Here is a 17,791-nt window from a genome sequence, read left to right on the forward strand (position 1 = left end):
TATTGATTTTTGCGCCTACAAATGGCGTGAGAAAGAAAGAACCGAAACTACAACCGATGCAGCATCCGAGCGGGTAGCGGGTAGACGACCGTCGGAATCTGGGGTTGATGCCTGTTGATTTAGGCCACAATCGATAGTTGGTTAGTTAGTTAGTACGTCCCAAACCGGTGCTACCACCTGAACTCTTCATTTGTTTTTGGGGCTTCACGCCAAGATCGACTAGTCCATATAAGGATTAAAAACGGAATATGGATGATCCTGTATCATGGCCAATACTGACGGTTACCATCCCCTCTGTACGACTTGATGTACTGTGTCTGTATCGGTGCCCCATTTATCGATTGCCGTAGATGGGAGATTGGAGATCAAGTGACACCATGAAAATGAATCACTGACAAACAATGTTGCTCAAATTAAAAATCCATCTTAACATTTTACATAACTGCAAATGCTGCCCAAGGGTGAGTATAAGTGCCTGAAGGTCACATGATGAAAGGCGGGCGGCCCCTTCTCGCTTGAGTGTCAATCAACGCCGTTGCCTTGCCCATCAGTCACAGATAATATACGTACCATCTTGGTCATGGCCTCGGACTATCATTATGGCCCCAATACTGGGATTCAGATAGGCACTAACCATGGGCCTATCACGGCAGAATTCCATTCGCCCAAGCGGCAGAAGATTGTCCACTGTGACGGATTGCCCACCGTGAGACACGATGAATACACGATCGCTTGGATATGCGCGTTACACATAGAGATGGCAGCAGCTCGTGCCATGCTAGATGACATCCATCAACCTCTGCCCACCCATGCGGATGACGCCAACACTTACGTACTGGGAAGCATCAAGCAACAGCGGGTCGTCATTGCGTGTTTACCAGCAGAAAAATATGGAACAAATAGCGCGGCAACTGTAATTACCAACATGAAACGATCTTTCCCAGCTATTCGTGCCAGTTTGATGGTCGGGATCGGTGGTGGTGTTCCAAGCAAGTCCGATATTCATCTGGGTGATGTCGTCGTCGGAATAAGGGTGATGCAGTATGATCTTGGAAAAATCGTTGGAGATGGAAAGTTCCAGCGAACAGCGATACCTAGAGCTCCTGATATGTTGCTCGGAACAGCTGTGTCTGCGCTTCGGGCGAAACATGAGTTGGGACCGAGTCGAATCCCGTCTATCCTACAGCACAGGCTGGAAACAAACGTTGTGTATGGCCGTCCGCAGGCACCAGACCGTCTTTTTCTAGCGACATACGACCACGCATCCCGGCTATCCGCTAGCTGCGATGAATGTGATCATTCAAAGCTCGTGCCACGAAGCGAACGGAGGCCGAACGATATAGTGATTCACTACGGTGCAATCGCTTCAGGAAATCAAGTTATGAGACATGGGGTCACTCGGGATAATGTTGCTCGAGAACTTGACGTGATCTGTTTCGAAATGGAGACAGCTGGCTTAATGGATATTCTCCCTTGTCTTCCAATTCGAGGGATCTGCGATTACTCTGATTCCCATAGGAACAAAGAGTGGCAACGATATGCCGCAGCGACTGCGGCTGCATATGCCAGAGAATTGATCGAGGAGATACCCATCACTGAGACACACGTGAAAGTGAATTACATACGGGAAACTTGTGAGTACTTGAGGATTGTGGAAACGACGTTGGCCGGCCGCTGCTTACACCTTACAACCAGATGAGTCGCTGTCATCTGAACGTCGGCAGTGCTTACTAAAATCCCTCGGATTTGAGCAAATTGACTCCCGTAAATTGACCATCAAAGCCGCGCACGCCAAAACATGTCGGTGGCTTCTGAGCCATCCGAGTTACGAAGAATGGCTCAATCCCGCGAAACTCATACAACATCATGGCTTTCTGTGGATAAGTGGTAAACCAGGCGCCGGCAAATCGACAATCATGAAGTTTGCCTATTTGAATCTCAAACGCAAGCCCCACTATACAAATGCTGTTACGGCGTCCTTTTTCTTCAATGCTCGAGGCGAGAGCTTGGAGAAGACGATCAGTGGGATGTATCGATCGTTGCTGCTACAGCTACTCGAAGGGTATCCTGACCTGCAGACAGTTCTAGATGATTCGGAAATTGTGTCTCAAACTCAACGCGGTTGCCCACCTCTGAATGTTTTGAAGGAACTCTTTTACAATGCTGTTTCCGCCTTGGGCAACCGCTTATTCACTTGTTTCGTCGATGCTCTTGATGAGTGTGATGAGCAGCAAGTTGTGGATATGGTCCAGTGCTTTGAAGATCTGGCAGAACAATCCACAGCTAAAGGAGTCGCGTTCCGAGTCTGTTTTTCTAGTCGGCATTATCCCTATATCGTCATTCAACGAGGGATTCGACTTACGTTAGAGGATCAGCCAGGACATACGGAAGACTTGTCAGCCTACGTCGCATCCCGTCTTATAGTTACAGATGTTGCTCTGAAGGAGGAGCTACGATCTAAACTTATCAAGAAAGCTGCCGGGGTCTTTATGTGGGTAGTTTTGGTCGTTGATATGCTCAACAAGGAGCACCGGCGAGGTGGATGGTCTCTTAGGAGGAGACTCGCAGAACTACCCAGCGATTTAAGCGAGCTGTTCAAAAATATCCTTAACCGTGACAAAGAAAATACGGAGGCTCTGAAGCTTTGTGTCGTCTGGGTTCTCTATGCAGAACGACCTTTGCAGCCAGATGAGTTTTATCATGCTCTGTGGTCAGGTTTATCACTGAAGGGTCTAGTTGACAACCAAATTCCGGATGTCGCTGCCCCTGACCCTAGCGAGTGTCAGGACAAATTCAAGAGATATATCATTAGCTCCTCAAAAGGACTTGCTGAGACTACAAAAGCCAAACAGCCAACGGTTCAATTCATACATGAATCCGTTCGAGATTTCCTGGTCAAAGAGAAGGGCTTACAAGAAATGTGGCCCGAAATCGGATATGATAGTGCGAGCCCAAGCCATGAGACGCTAAAGCAATGTTGCAGCGTTTATCTGAACCATAGCCTAGTGCGCCAATCTGTGAACAGATTGCCATCGAAGCCCAGTTCGAGTATACAATCGGACATCTCACAACGGTATCCATTCCTGCAGTACGCCACTCAGCACATTCTCCACCATGCCAACGCCGCCGCGAAAGTGTGCCCTCAAGACAAATTTCTTTCTGCATTTACCGTCGCTGACTGGATTGTCGTCAACAATCTTTTCGAGAAATTCAAAATTCGAAGATATACTGCAAACGCAAGTTGTTTTTACATTTTCGCAGAGAAAGGACTATCTGAGCTCATTCGTACGATGGCCCAGGAAGACCCACAAGTTTATATGCCCTGGGAGAAATACAAGTATCCGCTTTTCGCTGCTTTGGCCAGTGGCAGTAGAGACACCGTCGCTGCTGTCTTAGACTTGCCCTCAACCATCCGCAACGGAGTCAACATCATTGAGGGTATTGAGTCCAAGAAAGATTTCAAAGGATACGAAAGTCGAACACCCCTTTCTTGGGCTGCCGAAAATGGTTATACAGAAATTGTCAAGCTACTGCAAACAGACCAAACCATCAATCAAATGGATAGGTTGGGGCATACTCCGCTTCACTGGGCCTCCATAAAGGGCAAAGAAGCGGTAGCCAGGCTTCTCATTGACAAAGGGGCAGATATCGATGCTAGTGACAAGAACGGATGTACATCGCTTCACTTGGCCTCCATAAATGGCAATGAGGCAATAGCGAGGCTTCTTATCGAGAGAGGAGCAGACATCCATGCTGGCGACAAGAACGGATATACATCGCTTCGCTGGGCCTTCAGAAATGATCATGAGGGAGTAGCGAGGCTCCTCATTGAGAGAGGAGCAGATGTCAATACCAGCGACAAGTATGGGGAGACATTACTTCACTGGGCCTTCAGAAATGATCATGAGGGAGTAGCGAGGCTCCTCATTGAGAGAGGAGCAGATGTCAATACCAGCGACAAGTATGGGGAGACATTACTTCACTGGGCCTTCAGAAATGATCATGAGGGAGTAGCGAGGCTCCTCATTGAGAGAGGAGCAGATGTCAATACCAGCGACAAGTATGGGGAGACATCACTTCACTGGGCCTCCAGAAATGGCAAAGAGGCTATAGCGAGGCTTCTCATCGAGAGTGGAGCAGACATCCACGCTAGCGACAAGGACGGAGGGACATCGCTTCACTGGGCCTCCAGAAATGGTCATGAGGCAATAGCGAGGCTTCTCATCGAGAGTGGAGCAGGCATCCATGCTGGCGACAAGGACGGAGAGACATCGCTTCACTGGGCCTGCAGAAATGGTCGCGAGGCAATAGCGAGGCTTCTCATCGAGAGTGGAGCAGACATCCATGCTGGCGACAAGGACGGAGTGACATCGCTTCATTGGGCCTACAGAAATGGTCGCGAGGCAATAGCGAGGCTTCTCATCGAGAGTGGAGCAGACATCCATGCTGGCGACAAGGACGGAGTGACATCGCTTCACTAGGCCTTAACGCACCGCCAGATTAAGATGGTGATGCTTCTTATCAAGAAAGGGGCAGACATCCACGCTAGCGACAAGGACGGAGGGACATCGCTTCACTGGGGGCCTGCAGAAATAGTCATGCGGGACTGGCCGGGCTTCTCATCAAAAAAGGAGAAGTCCACGCCAGCGACAAGAATGGATGGATATCGCTTCACTGGGCCTCAATCAACGGCCACGAGGTGACAGTGAGGCTCCTTCTCGAAAGTGAACCCGAAATCAACACTAGTGACATCAACGGCTGCACACCCCTCCAAAAGGTGTCTATGAATGGTAATCAAATAATAGTGAGACTTCTTATTGAGAAAGGAGCGGACATCAACAGCGGCGTCACTGGATTGACATCGCTTTACTGGGCTTCAATGAAAGGCCACAAGGAAGTGGTGAATCTTCTTCTCGATAGTGGAGCAATGGTCGACACTGGCGTTGATGCATGGACAACCCTCCAACAGGCTGTGCTAAATGATCAAAAGGCAGTGACGAGGCTTCTGATCGAAAAGGAGCAGAAGTCAACACTAGTGACGGAGATGGATGGGGACCCCTTCATTGGGCCTCAATGAATGGTAATAAGGATATAGTGAAGCTTCTCCTCGAGAAATGAGCAAATGTTAGTGCCAGCGACAACCATGGGTGGACGCCGCTTTAATGGGCTTAAGGAATGTGTCACCAGTTGATTGCGAAGGATCTTATTGAAAATGGATGTGACATTTATGCCCGTGATAATGAAGGATGGACTGCGCTTGAACGCGCGTCTTCGAATGGCCATGATGAGTTGGTAAAGCTCATAGCCAACAGGAGAGCATAGGTGATATGAGCCGAGCAACCTAGACTGGTCGGAACTATTTCAATGAAGACCCTTTAACTGCCACGTAGTGCCAAACCTCCCTGTCAAAAGAGACGCCCAGGCCAATTCCAGCAAAAGAGGCCGGTATTATGGAGCAGCTAATCGTAAAAGGAATATGACAAAACGGGAGAAATGCTTCTTAGTAGACTTTCTTTTCAGGCGGTGCTTTGAACCTGTTATCATTCAGTACATTAGAAGAAATTCTGAGAGAGTATTTCTTTGCAACTAGCAGCCAATATCATCCGCGATATGGATATTTCTTTGCTCTAGAACATATGACAGATACGCTCATTAATTGATGGGTTAAGGTTCGTTGCCATCTTGATGCATCGACTTATAGCTATCTGTCGAGAGTTGTCAAGAGCTTTGTATCTAGGGCCTCGAAGGTGGAGTAAAGGGATGTCCGACGTAATTAATACAAGCTAATAAAGCCCTATTATGGCAATAGGTACTGTACCCGGTGTAAGAATCAATACAATGCACCTCCCCAGGACACACGGAAAAATCTCCTTGATTTACTAACATAGGTTAGTGATCAAGGTTTGAGAATTAGTCAAAGGGTTAACTTAGTAGCGCCAGTTTCGGGATGCACTGTAACACGGACTTCAGCTCAGGCCATCTCCCGCAGTGCTGTACAAGCTGCTCGACTAAATCCTCAAAGACGGACGCATTAGTTAAACCCTGAAAAACTCGAGACAAAATAATGCTGTCTTGCGCATGAGCAGGCAATATTTCATAACGTTGATCATGATGAAATTTGGATACTTGAGCTGATGCGGTACCATGTGGGATCAACCCGTTCGCCGAAAGCCTGTCCTTTTATCACATCCAGATTCATTCACATAGACAAGGTGGTATGGTTTGAAGTCTGAGATAGAATGATAGTACTCGTCCCGAAGGTCAAGGTTGCGTTTTCGAGCTTTGACCCGGCAGTCTTTTCTGACCAGACTTTGGACTTAAAAGGCGCGGCTGATGCTCGATTTCGTTGCTTGAAGGGCGAACTCGTCCCACAGAAAAATTGTCATCTCGTCCAGATACAAGACTGGCTTCTCGAGCATATTAGGGTACAAAGCCTCGAGCATAACTAAAGTGATACTATAGGATCGTCCGTCTTGATTTGACGGTGCTTTGACGCAGCCAAACATCCGTATATTGGAAGAGATCCCCAGGGCGGGACTTTGTGGTTCTCCTGGAGTTCTCCGGGAGCGCTCCGGGATCGCTCAGGGTTGCTCAGGGTTGCTCAGGGAGCAGCTCAGGGCGGCGGGGCGACTAACTCAGGCTGGGCTCCGGGAGCCGATCGCTTCCCGAGGCGGCAGTTTTACCGTCACCCTTTTTACATTGTAATTATATACTATACCATCTACTAGAATGGTGCTGATATATACAGCCATCATACTCTTGCATCGATGATGCATGCCATAGCCAAGTCATCTTTATCATTATACTGGTCATAGTTTGAACACCATGGGTTGCATTGAGATAGGTTCTTCCAGTTCATTCGCTGGGGTCATGTCTGATGATGCCTTAGGGTAAGATCTATTGATATATTGGAGAGTATTATAAGGGGCTGTCTGCTATCTTCACGTCTTCATCCTTCAATCTTCAACCCTTCACCATCTTTCTTCCATCTTGGTCCCTCCAAATACTCAACTTACTCTGCATTGACAACTACCCATCGTACCTATTCGAATGGCCCCTAGCAACATCACTTCAACTCCTCCACCAGAAAATTCCCAAATGGAAAAATTGGTTCGACGTGCCGAGTATGTTGTGGATCGTTCCAAAGATCATCACAGCACTTCCATAGGCCAAGAGATTCTTGATGTCTTGGACTACCGTTCGGGATACAAAGATGAAGAGGAAATCCCCGTTGAATGTCTTACATTTCTCAGAGATATGGCATACCGTTTTGCTCATCCGGCCACCGAAAGAAGCTCCCGGAAAATTTCTTCAAGGAGCAGTCCAAGGAAGAAATTATTGGACATCTGGACTTGTTGGAGCAAGACGGTGCCCTGGATAGAATGAGGACTGAGGTGGACGGGAACCACCGCAAAACCTTTCGTGCTCCAGTATTTGAAGATGGTTCGGATACCGACAGCAACGCTCAATCGTGTGCCAATGCCAGCGCGGATTACTTCTCTACGAGAGCTACTTCGGCCGTCTCAGAGCTTCCGCAAACAACCCATCCTCCAAATAGCGTATGGACAGAAAAGAAGAGGGCAAGGAGGTGGGCTCGGTTCAAGTTCATTTCCGATGTCGGTACCTGCAACGAGTACGGACAGGCATTGTCTGCGGAGGTTCGCATGACCAAAGTTACAAGCAAGAAGTCAGCTTCCGCCAAGCCCACAACATCTGAATTGGACTCTGCTTGCCCACTCTGGGCAATCCTGCTCGATTACAGAGGCAATCTCGCAGCCTTTGACGATGGTACAAGTCCTGCTGAGGCAAAGCACCCATTGGAGCCAAGTACGAAAGACCATTGGTTGATACACACATGAATGGCGACTACCTGAGGGAGCTTATCCATGGCGAGATAGTCCCGGCGATCAAAGAAATGTTCGTCGAACTAAAACAGAACGATTCACTCGAGGAGAACATTATACCAGAGCCGGAATCGGAACCGAATGCCAACTTGAACCAATTTGGAAATGACGGCGCTCAGGGTGATGAGGGAAAGACTGGAAAGGAGGCTGAGAATGATACTGAAAAGGAGGAAATGATTGCAAATGAGAGGGGAGAGGACATGGATGAAAACGATCTCGAGGTTTCTCCCGCGAAAAAGGCGAGTCTCACCAAAAAAACCTCAACTGCGAGATCAGCTCCCAGCCCGAAGTCCCAGAATGTTCAAAGCGACAGGTCCCAGTCCAAGAAGCGTGGACGTAGCGATTCTGGGCAGCCCGTGGAGTCTACCGCCACTCATGATGGTTCTTCTGTTGCCCCAAAGAGACCCAGGAAGACTATTACTGGCAACGATCATGACAAAACTGCCCGGAGTAAAACCTGAGATATGGAAAGGAACGGAGAGTGATGGTGTCGTTTGGTAAGAGACGAAATTGCGTGTTGCCAGTTCAATGCTTTGAAGTTGTCATGTCGTTATTAGGCGTTGAGTTTGCTCATCAAGATTGCCAATTGTTTACTGACGAGTATTTAAGTTGATTCAAAATTTGCATTTTGAAACGATTCTTCCGCTATAGTATGCATTCACATCTTCCTACAATATGCGAGTAAGTTCAATTGTACCTTAATGTCGCGGTCGCAACCACTTTGATGCGAAACTGTTTTAAGACCGGCAAGCCCACGCGAACGACAGAACGGGGTATTCGTTTACTATCAGATTTAGACTATTGGGTCCACTGTATGGGCAGGCTAATCTCGACCTCCCTAAGGTTCCGCTCTCATCTGGCATCATTGACTCTTCGCCGCAATGCCAGCCCCATTCTTGAGTAGCAGGTCAACCAAGTTATGCTGACGACGCTCTGCCGCCCACGACAGCGGACTTCGACCTTTGTAATCCGCCAGGTTCGCATCCGCTCCGTTCTCAAGCAACAACTCAGCAACGCTTCTGTGACCATTTGCAGCAGCCCAGCTAAGCGGCGTCCTCCCGGCACCACCTTGCTGATTGATATCTGCGTCTTTCTGGCTGAGCAGAAGCTGCACGATCGTTGTTTGGCCCGTTGCAGCTGCCCATGACAGTGCTGACCGTTTGTTCTTGTCTGTCAGGTTCGGATTCGCACCGTGTTCCACCAGCAACATCACGATGAACATATGCCCGTTCATAGCAGCCCACGAAAGAGGAGTTTGTCGGCGAAAGCAGTCTGGAGTGTCGACCGCTACGCCCTTCTCGAGTAATAGCTTAACGATGTCCTGCCGCCCATACTCTGCAGCCCAGGACAGCGGTGTACGGCCATCTCGCTCGCCGAGGGTTGGATCTGCGCCGTGATCTAGCAGAACTTTGCCCGACTCTTTGCGGCCGCGAATGGCTGCCCAAATCAACGGTGTTCGCCCACTGTTATCCTGGCTCGGCTCGGTGCCGCAGATATCTTGAGAGTTTGGATTTACTCCCCTTGCCAAAATAAGTCGAACGATCTCGTGGTGGCCATATTCGGCGGCTAGGGAAAGAGGAGACCGTCCCCAGGAAATGTCCCTATAGTTCAAATCTGCCCCTTCGTTCAGCAGGCGCTCGGTTTCTTCTTTTCGGCCTCCGCGTGCAGCTGCTAGGAGACTGTTGTGCTTTCGGAGAGCTCTGTAGCCATCGTTTCCTATGCCTTCCGCTCGGACGTGCATATTGTTGATAATGAAGATTGGTTTATAGAGTTGATATCGGGTATGGTGCTTTGGTTGAGAGAGAGATTAAATACCGTCCAGAGGCCGGGGGAGGCTCTTCGTCGGAAGGGGCCACTTTCTCGTAAGCACCCCTGTGTTGCGTGTCAAAACCAGTCATAGAATGGCAGTGCAAGGCTTTCGCCTTCACTAATTGGCGCAACAAGCACCTGTTGGCCCGCGTAGATGGGGCCAAAAGTGTGGGGGCTGAGCAACAACGGCCCAGTGGAGATGTTGGCCCCTTCACGCATCATACATATGGACTACACCAGTACTAGCATGAGTTTTAAGGAACGGAGGAGACTCTTGAATGGCTGCAAATCATGGTATGCATACTTTCAAATGTGCCTTATGCATGATGTCCTTGGCCATGGAGTCAAACCCCTCGATCAAGCCCGCTCACGAGGTTGGGGCGTGACTAGGCCGAGTAGATATCCCAACTGCACCAAGGTCTAGGCACTGAAAAACTAATGGGTTACATGGTATCCTATCTTTGACATGGTTTATGTACAGACATGCTACGCTCATGCAGGGCATCATACAGAAAATCGCTCTCATCAAAAGGGAACAAACCGGCGAGAGAAATCAAGAAGTCGTACAATCATATGATACCTGAAATGCCGAAACGAGACAGACCAAGCATTTCAAAATGTATCTCTTCCCAGACATCCCGTATCTTTGGCACGCGGGACCTGGCACCTACCATCACTCATCGTCAGGATGCGCCTGCATCCAACGAGACACCCGTTCCGTCACACTTTCCGCATCTTCCTCAGAGCTTTCAAGGAGCACAACACTGTCCTCCTCGGGGCATAAAACAGGCAACTTCCAATTTCTCGCCGACGACTAATCGGTAGAAATATCCATGGCGCTCAAATGCTCACCTGAGTTTTCCTCGGTTGGCTGAACGACCTCTGCGGTGTTCGTTTCGGACTTCGGCACAGCCGCCTTGTGTTCGTGGATGTCGCGGCAGACCGGGTCGACCAGACGATCTCTCATGTTGGCATTAATGTAAACGAGGAAGTAAGGGGTTGGCGGATTGGCTGGATCATTGTTCTTGAAAATTTCGTCCAGGTTCTGAACCTCAGTCACATACTCGTCGTTGTATTTGCGCCACATATCGCGATTGAAATCATAGATGTAGATCCAGTAGTGGCCGAATGAAACAGATCCACGGTGCACGAAGACTGCGTACAATCGATATGGAAGGTTCTGATATTCGGCAAATTGACCAGAGATCTGGGTTTGCGTGTTCGCAATCTCCTTGTCGAGATCTGGTAATACAGTAAAATTAGCACTCGGCCTTGTTTAAAGTCTCACTCTTGAGACTCTTACCTTCAAGCTCAGCGTCAATGGTCAAAGAGGAGCTATTGACCTCGTTGACGAGCGGCTCGCTTGTCTCAACATCTTCTTCATCCCACGGTAGCTCTCGAAGCACGTTGCCGGTACTGTGGAACAGCGACGTCAGGTTTTGACCGCCGGACTCCTATGAGCGGTGTTAAAACAATCATTATTTCGTATGCAAGTAGGGGACGGCTCTTACCTGCTTTCGCATGAGTTCTAACTTGCGGTCCTCGTGCAACTTGAGAGTTCTCTTCAACTCCCACCCTTGACGGCGTTTATTCACGATTTCTGGCTTCTGGGTATCCATGTATCGGTCCATGTAGATCGTCTCCAGTAGTTTCAAGTGATTTGTCGACTTGAAGGAGCTCTTCTTCACCGGATCGAACTGCACTCGCTGTACTTGAATCTGGAGAATAGGGGGAAGACGTGTGATTGAACCGAATTGCTCGGCTTCGGAGTTTTCCACGCTGATCTTTTGGGCATCAAAGGCACCATCGATTGCAGAGTAGATGTCGCGCGATCCGTGTGCCACATCAACCTTGATGTCACACCACCGTTCTTCCTTGGACCGGATGCCAGCTTGGGTAGAGATATAAGATCGAGTTTCACCATAAAACAAGCTGACAGACATATTAGTAACAAGACATAGTTATAAACAAGGGAGAAAGGAGGATCTTACTCTTTGATCTGGTCGACCTGTTCACCGTCACTAGCCACGGCCCGCGGTTTTATGGCACACTGGCTCTGGAAGAGGACGTTGTTGATGACTTCCGTGACGTCCTGTTGAGCACCGATTTCGACCTCTTCGAGCAGCAGCTGCTGAGGGTCGACTTCGACGCTATGTCTGGGCGGAACCGGCGGAGGGCGACTGGGATGTTCAGGGGCGACTGGGGGATCGCTAGTGGCATCGACCATCTCATAATCCTCGGTCTTTGGCAGTGTCTTTTCCGGTTGAGATTGCGTGTTCTCCATTTCACTAGTAGGCTGCACAGATGACTTCGATTCGTTACTTCCGGACACGGGGGTCCAGGCTTTGTCGCTCGGCGCATCATCCATCGCGGGGCTCCTTATGTGTTCTTCCTGGCTAGGACCCGAGGTTGCAGGCTGTTCACTCTTGAGTTCGACCAAAGGCTGAGGTGGCCCGAGGGGGCCAAGGATGGGTGCTCCGTCGATGTCTCCCAGAGAAGATTGGATTTTTGATATCGTCGATCTACGGCGAATAGCTTCCTCGTTTCCGGGGCTGATGAGTGTCAACCTAGCGAGTTCTCTGCCAGGAGTTACGCAGGTCTGTGTCGAGATGGTCATGTTTTGAAAAAGTGAACGAAGCTCCCTGATAACTTAAGAAATCGTTAGCATTGGGTCCGTGTTTTGTTTTTCCAGGCATGGTGTGGTACATTTAAGCGACCGTTCGACTTCCTTTGCAGTCACCTTGCGCGAGCCGACCTTCTTCTGTGCCAAGCTCTGGACGTCGCTCATATCCATTTGGTATTTTTCGATGTCGAGTACCATATCGCGAAACGGGCGGACCGAGAAATAGAACTGAAGCAGGCTGTTGAGATAACAAGTATTGCCGATATTCTGCAAACCGACAGGCCACTCTGACGGGTTCTGTGTCGTCACCTCGGAGGACACCCCAGCGAAGTTCTTGAGAAGTTGGCTGTCCATCTCTTTAGCGATCACGCTTAAAGCACGAGCGTAGAGGATCTCTTGGTCAGGGCTGTCGTCCTTGCAGATCGTGTAGGCGGCCAGGATGGCGTCTTCGTCGGCGGTACGATCGGGGATTTGAAGTAGGCGGTAAGCATCGCCAATGTCCATTTGCCCTGCGACTGTCTCTCCTGTGCTGTGGAAATGATTGAGCACGATTGAGTTACGAGACTCTGCAATCAGTTTCATGGCCCGGTCTGCTGTATCCCTACACGATGGGCTATCATTGACCTGGTAGATGACTTGATTAATTCGGCATGCGTATTGTACCTTCGCAAAATAAAACTTACTTTGGCTGTGTACATTGTGATAATAAAGTCATCAGGAGTCTTGTCATCAACTCCGAGGAAGACATGCGCTTGCTCGACAGTAGATACGCCTGTCAATAGCAATATCAAATTGATTAGCTATTTGGGGATATCCTACAGGGTATTGTTGAACCAGAATGAACTCACGGTCTTCGGAGACAGCTTTAATCCGCTCACTCGCTCTGCTGTTCCCAATCCTCCAGAGTTGCTGTCTCGCTTCGGTTTCATGAGATCCCGCAGCACTGAGGAATGCATAAAACTTCCCGGTGATTGTGTCATCAGTCAGGTTTGGGTCGTCATGCCACAAGCCGAAATACTTGTAGGCTTCGATCACGTCGTCATTTGTGTATTTTCCGTCTGCGTACGCAACCTGAACTGCTTGGTCGATTATCTCCCAATCCTGACCACCACGGAGAGTGCCAATTGCTTTGAGAGACTCCAAGTAGAGTGAAGAATTGCCTGCGTCCACGGCGACTTGGCGATTGTATGCCTCTACAATCAAGGAGGCATCCATGTCTTCGACAGCCCCGAGATCTTCATAAAATCTGCCAAAAAAAAAGAAATGTCAGCTCAGAAAGTCAAAGGAGAGCGTAAATACTAACGGGGCAGGCGCCAATTCAAACGTGTTTGTATGCCGAGATCGGGGATCTATCCTACGAGTCAGCATTAACTCTTGTTGGCGCATCCAAGGAGAAGCATACAGTCCGATGCGTCGAGAGCACGTAAAATATCGCTCGAGGATGACGGCGGTAGAGAGGTCTGAACTACCCTCTTCTCCTGGGGGGGACGGTGATGTATGAGAGCCTGCAATTCAAGGATGGCGTCGTCCAGAAAGATTGAGTCGAGCTTCTGGAAAGGCGGAATCGGGTTCGCTTCGAGCTCGGGTTTGGGAGGTTGCCAAGCGCCACTCTCCTGCAAGTCGATTTAGTAAATGCTCATGATATATAAGGATAAAGCAACGTACAAGATGGGTAAACTTAAAAAACTCGAGCAATTCTTGGCAAGGGATTCCGTTCTTGCCAAATGCGACCATAAACCGCTTATTGCTGGCAGAAATGGGTTTGTTAAGCTCCTTGCGGTTCAGGGAGTTGTTCAGATATGTGCGAAGATTGTCTAGAACAGTTATCGGCAAGGGAATAGCCATTCCTTCCAGGCGATCCGGGTTGGCGGCGATCGCCTCCTCTGCGCGCTTTCGAATTGCGTCGGGGTCTGTCAACAAGTAGACAAGTCGGTCGTTGATTAGAGGAGACAGAATCCGCAGTGACACCATGGCCGAGCATGAAAGATGGGTGCATTCATAGTGGTATGTCTCTGCCACCTGCCCATAATCTGTCACTTCTAGACTTGCGCTGCCCCCCTGCCTTCCTGACTTGTAGACAAGGTGATGAACATGGTCTTGTTTTTGAAAGCTGGTGTAGGAGCCTTTAGGGTTGTTATGATTGACAACCACTTGCAAATGGCGGCGACACTTGGTGCACATGGCCGCCACCTTTGATGCCATTCCAGGCCTCCGAAGCTGGTCGGCTGATGCCAGCCATGTTTGGTTTGCTTTAGTCACATAATTGTGTTTGCATGCTTCTGGCGAGATGAAGTCATGCATGTGGTCGTCTCTGTTGGGATACACCGGAGGAACTTGAGAAAGCAGGTTCAGGCCGGTAGGGGGAGGATGGTCTGGGTCGTAGAGCTGGATATCTTGAGCGAGCCGAGGGGCAAGCTTGCCTGTGCAGAGAGAAAGACATATCTTTAGCAATTTACCCCATCGAGGATCGGTCCGATCATTGCTGCAACCAAGGTTGCCATGACTTACCCGCTCTCTGTGTGTATGCCATGATGTACTAGTAGATGATTGTATGCCCGCCACGCGAGCCTGTTCACAGTTTTTGTCGTGCCTATGGCCGTCCAGATGATCAAGAACACAGATACCACATAGGACTGCTCAAGCGATCTGCGCACCCTCGACGCGCGACTTGTGGTGGGATGGGATCTCGCCGGCGGAGAGACAGCGGGGAGGGAGCCCACCGCACTGGGCACCAGTGGGCGCCAAGCTGTCAAAGATGCTCTGTAGGAAGTACAATGGCAGTTGGGGGATATGAAAAAGGAATAAATCAGCGATATCGGGTTCCTTGGAAACTACCACCTAGCATCCAGCGGTCGATGGCGTTATGGTGTTTGCTAGTCGCGATGTTGAAAGAGCAACTCGAACTAGAAGCTCCTATGTTGCGACTGAAGACAGAAGGCGGTGAAAGGCGGCAGAACCGTATCCCAAAATCCCATCTTCGACTTCAGCCTCCCGTCGCTCCCGCAGCCCATTCCTCCCCACAGACACCATGGCGCACCACGCTGAGCACGCTGCGGACGACTCGTACCACCCCAAGGATGCTATCTCCGCCGCCCTCAAGGCCCTCACTATCACCGGTGGTATCGGTCTCGTCGGAGCCACTGCTCAAGTCACCGTCCATAAACAGAACATGAGCCCACTCGCCGTGGTTACTCGCTTCGGAAGCACCATCACCATCCTCGGTACGAACCCCTGGCCTGGAATTGACTCTTTGTCAGGGCCAATGCTGATTTACATATGTTTCTAGGTGGAATGGGTGGCACCTACGCCTTCGTGAAGGCCGCTTCCGCCAACCTGCGGGAGAAGGAGGACCCTTGGAACACCGCGCTGGGCGGTTTCTCCGCTGGTGCTCTGTTGGGTCTGCGAGGTGAGTGATTCCGTGATTCGATGAATTGACTTGTTTGTCCTTGTGTGGACGTCCTGACTTTCCGTCTCTCCAGCCCGCACCCTCCCCGCTGTGCTCGGCTACGGTGCTGCCGCCGCGACCTTCATGGCCGCTTACGATTACACCGAGGGTCTTTTCGGAAACAGCAAGAATAAGGAGGAGGACGAATTTGAGCGTCGACAGAAGCTGCGCAAGGCCTACCAGACCCCGGCCGAGCAGACCTTTGCGGAATTGGGCGAGGGGCGCGGTATGTGGAATCTCCATCTCAGCAATACGCGGGCGACCTTCTGCCCGACCAAATGACAACGACGGGCTAACCAATTGACCAGGTATCTACGGAGCCAACTATGAGGAACGCCGCCGCGAGCGTATCAAGGAGGCATACGGCATTGAGGTTCCCACATCCCCGGTTCCTGCATCATAAAATATTCCCCTGTTCCCTCGATGCCCTGACCTTGCCATTCTGCTTTCCAAATCGCGTTGTGTAAATTATCCCCCACATCATCATGTCTTCTAGCATGCCGGACACGTCCAATCCGATTAGGTTTTCTTCTGTTGAAACTCTTGACGTAGATTAATATACCATGCACCCTGGGGTCTCTCAGGTGATCACGGGAACTGTTCTGAGAAACGAAGAGCCAGTTGATCCTCCTATCTCCTCAGCTCGGACTCGTCGATAGATCAACTGCGCGGCCCAATGCATTTCAGTTGTGAACCGTCATCAATTGCCCGAAGTAGCCCTACGAGGTCCTGACCTGCAGCTTGACGACCGCCTGCGGAGTGTGGAGGGGTTCTGGCAAGGCGGGCCAATGACGGAGCGGGTATATCAAACCTCCGCTCCTCGTTCATCACGATCTCCCCGGATTATTTTTACCTATGAGGGTGGTACAGCCGCATCAAATTTTGTCTTAATGGAGGACGTTGCAGTCTTTCAATTATCGTCGCCAAGACATTTATCGGCCATGTATCGGTCATCAACCATGTCATCGCCATCAGCATCGCCATCGCCAAGGACAACGATGGTCCCGGTATCAGCTTCTTCCGGTCATTGAAAGATAGTATGGTTCCAGAGAGATCGGATCACGGGCTGTCGAGGATTTCCATTCCACCGAGCTCATATTTCTTGACTCCAAAACGAGCGATGGTCACCATGGGACTGACTATCCTGGTCGACTCCGTTCTTTCGTCCCGGACAACAGTTCCTACAGCTGAGATGGCCCAAAACGGCAACCCCCACAGAAAGAGGGCAGCCCGCCGACGTTCTTCCAAGGTTTTGCTGCACCTCCGGAAGCCTCGGGGACGGGTTTCCACGTTCTGTGCCCTGTAAGGGGGAGGGGTAGCAAGATTCGCACGAGCTTCGATATCGATTCGACAGCCCCTCCGACCGATCCCGACGTCATGCTGCGCTCATCAACGATCAGGGGCTTAACCGTTCTGATTTTGTCCCAGGTCACGGTACTAGTGCCTTGGACCATCGATGAGCCACAGATCGCGTGGATCATGCTCGCCCAGCGAAGCGAACTAGCTGCTTAGTGCCAGGGCCACAGGTCTTGCTGCAGGACGAATGGCTAATTATCGGGGGGGCGGAGCCACCGTCGTCAGCCACGCCCAGAACAGGCAGCCAGATAGTCGGGTCTACAAAAAGGGGCTTACTTTAGGTAGTTTCGTGCAAAAAGGAGGAAAAGGAGCGCAGAAAGGATCACGTTTCCAAAAGTAACCGAGCAGCTTCACCATCCTCTCGTATCTCCCCCGGCGTTGAATTCCGAGAGTCCTGTACGTCAACCATCTCGCGATCGCAGGGAATTAACTTCAATTCCCCCTCTTTGCCTCTGCCGGTGCTCCCGGAGCGAAGTGGTTGTAACTTGCGGAGCGTCATCACTTCCCCCAATCGCAGTCAACCCCTCGTAGACGTCATCCATCCTATTCATTATTATTTGCATGGCCCCTCCGGATCTCCAAGCTCACCAGCCCTTTCACCTTCGACCGTCCAGGAGACTTTTCACGCTGTGAACTTGAACATCTTCACGCTTC

At 50.2% G+C, this 17,791-nt stretch overlaps 5 protein-coding genes across 5 annotated transcripts; 3 read left to right on the top strand and 2 right to left on the bottom strand.

Annotated features, from left to right (window-relative positions):
* Positions 1-757: 757 nt before the first annotated feature.
* N7532_011882 (Pfs NACHT and ankyrin domain protein) lies at positions 758-5,077 on the top strand (the record flags this gene model as incomplete). The annotated part of the gene is made up of 3 exons (XM_056624373.1): positions 758-1,634; positions 1,696-4,463; positions 4,550-5,077. 3 exons carry the CDS (start codon positions 758-760, stop codon positions 5,075-5,077), a joined length of 4,173 nt encoding a protein of 1,390 aa, XP_056469361.1.
* A 2,778-nt stretch (positions 5,078-7,855) lies between these two features.
* N7532_011883 (uncharacterized protein) lies at positions 7,856-8,365 on the top strand (the record flags this gene model as incomplete). Its single annotated transcript, XM_056624374.1, has 1 exon — positions 7,856-8,365. One exon carries the CDS (start codon positions 7,856-7,858, stop codon positions 8,363-8,365), a length of 510 nt encoding a protein of 169 aa, XP_056469362.1.
* Positions 8,366-8,766: 401 nt separating this feature from the next.
* N7532_011884 (ankyrin repeat domain-containing protein) lies at positions 8,767-9,645 on the bottom strand (the record flags this gene model as incomplete). Its single annotated transcript, XM_056624375.1, has 1 exon — positions 8,767-9,645. One exon carries the CDS (start codon positions 9,643-9,645, stop codon positions 8,767-8,769), a length of 879 nt encoding a protein of 292 aa, XP_056469363.1.
* Positions 9,646-10,527: 882 nt separating this feature from the next.
* Positions 10,528-14,866, bottom strand: N7532_011885 (ubiquitin-specific protease UBP2; the record flags this gene model as incomplete). Its single annotated transcript, XM_056624376.1, has 11 exons — positions 10,528-10,955; positions 11,017-11,167; positions 11,225-11,645; positions 11,705-12,362; positions 12,420-12,960; positions 13,020-13,108; positions 13,185-13,582; positions 13,640-13,685; positions 13,739-13,949; positions 14,002-14,756; positions 14,845-14,866. 11 exons carry the CDS (start codon positions 14,864-14,866, stop codon positions 10,528-10,530), a joined length of 3,720 nt encoding a protein of 1,239 aa, XP_056469364.1.
* Positions 14,867-15,364: 498 nt separating this feature from the next.
* N7532_011886 (Tim17/Tim22/Tim23/Pmp24 family protein) lies at positions 15,365-16,184 on the top strand (the record flags this gene model as incomplete). The annotated part of the gene is made up of 4 exons (XM_056624377.1): positions 15,365-15,557; positions 15,623-15,742; positions 15,816-16,007; positions 16,090-16,184. 4 exons carry the CDS (start codon positions 15,365-15,367, stop codon positions 16,182-16,184), a joined length of 600 nt encoding a protein of 199 aa, XP_056469365.1.
* Between the last annotated feature and the right edge of the window lie 1,607 nt (positions 16,185-17,791).

Source organism: Penicillium argentinense, assembly GCF_028826775.1.
Source record: "Penicillium argentinense strain IBT 30761 chromosome Unknown utg000011l_segment0_segment0, whole genome shotgun sequence".
NCBI lineage: Eukaryota > Fungi > Ascomycota > Eurotiomycetes > Eurotiales > Aspergillaceae > Penicillium > Penicillium argentinense.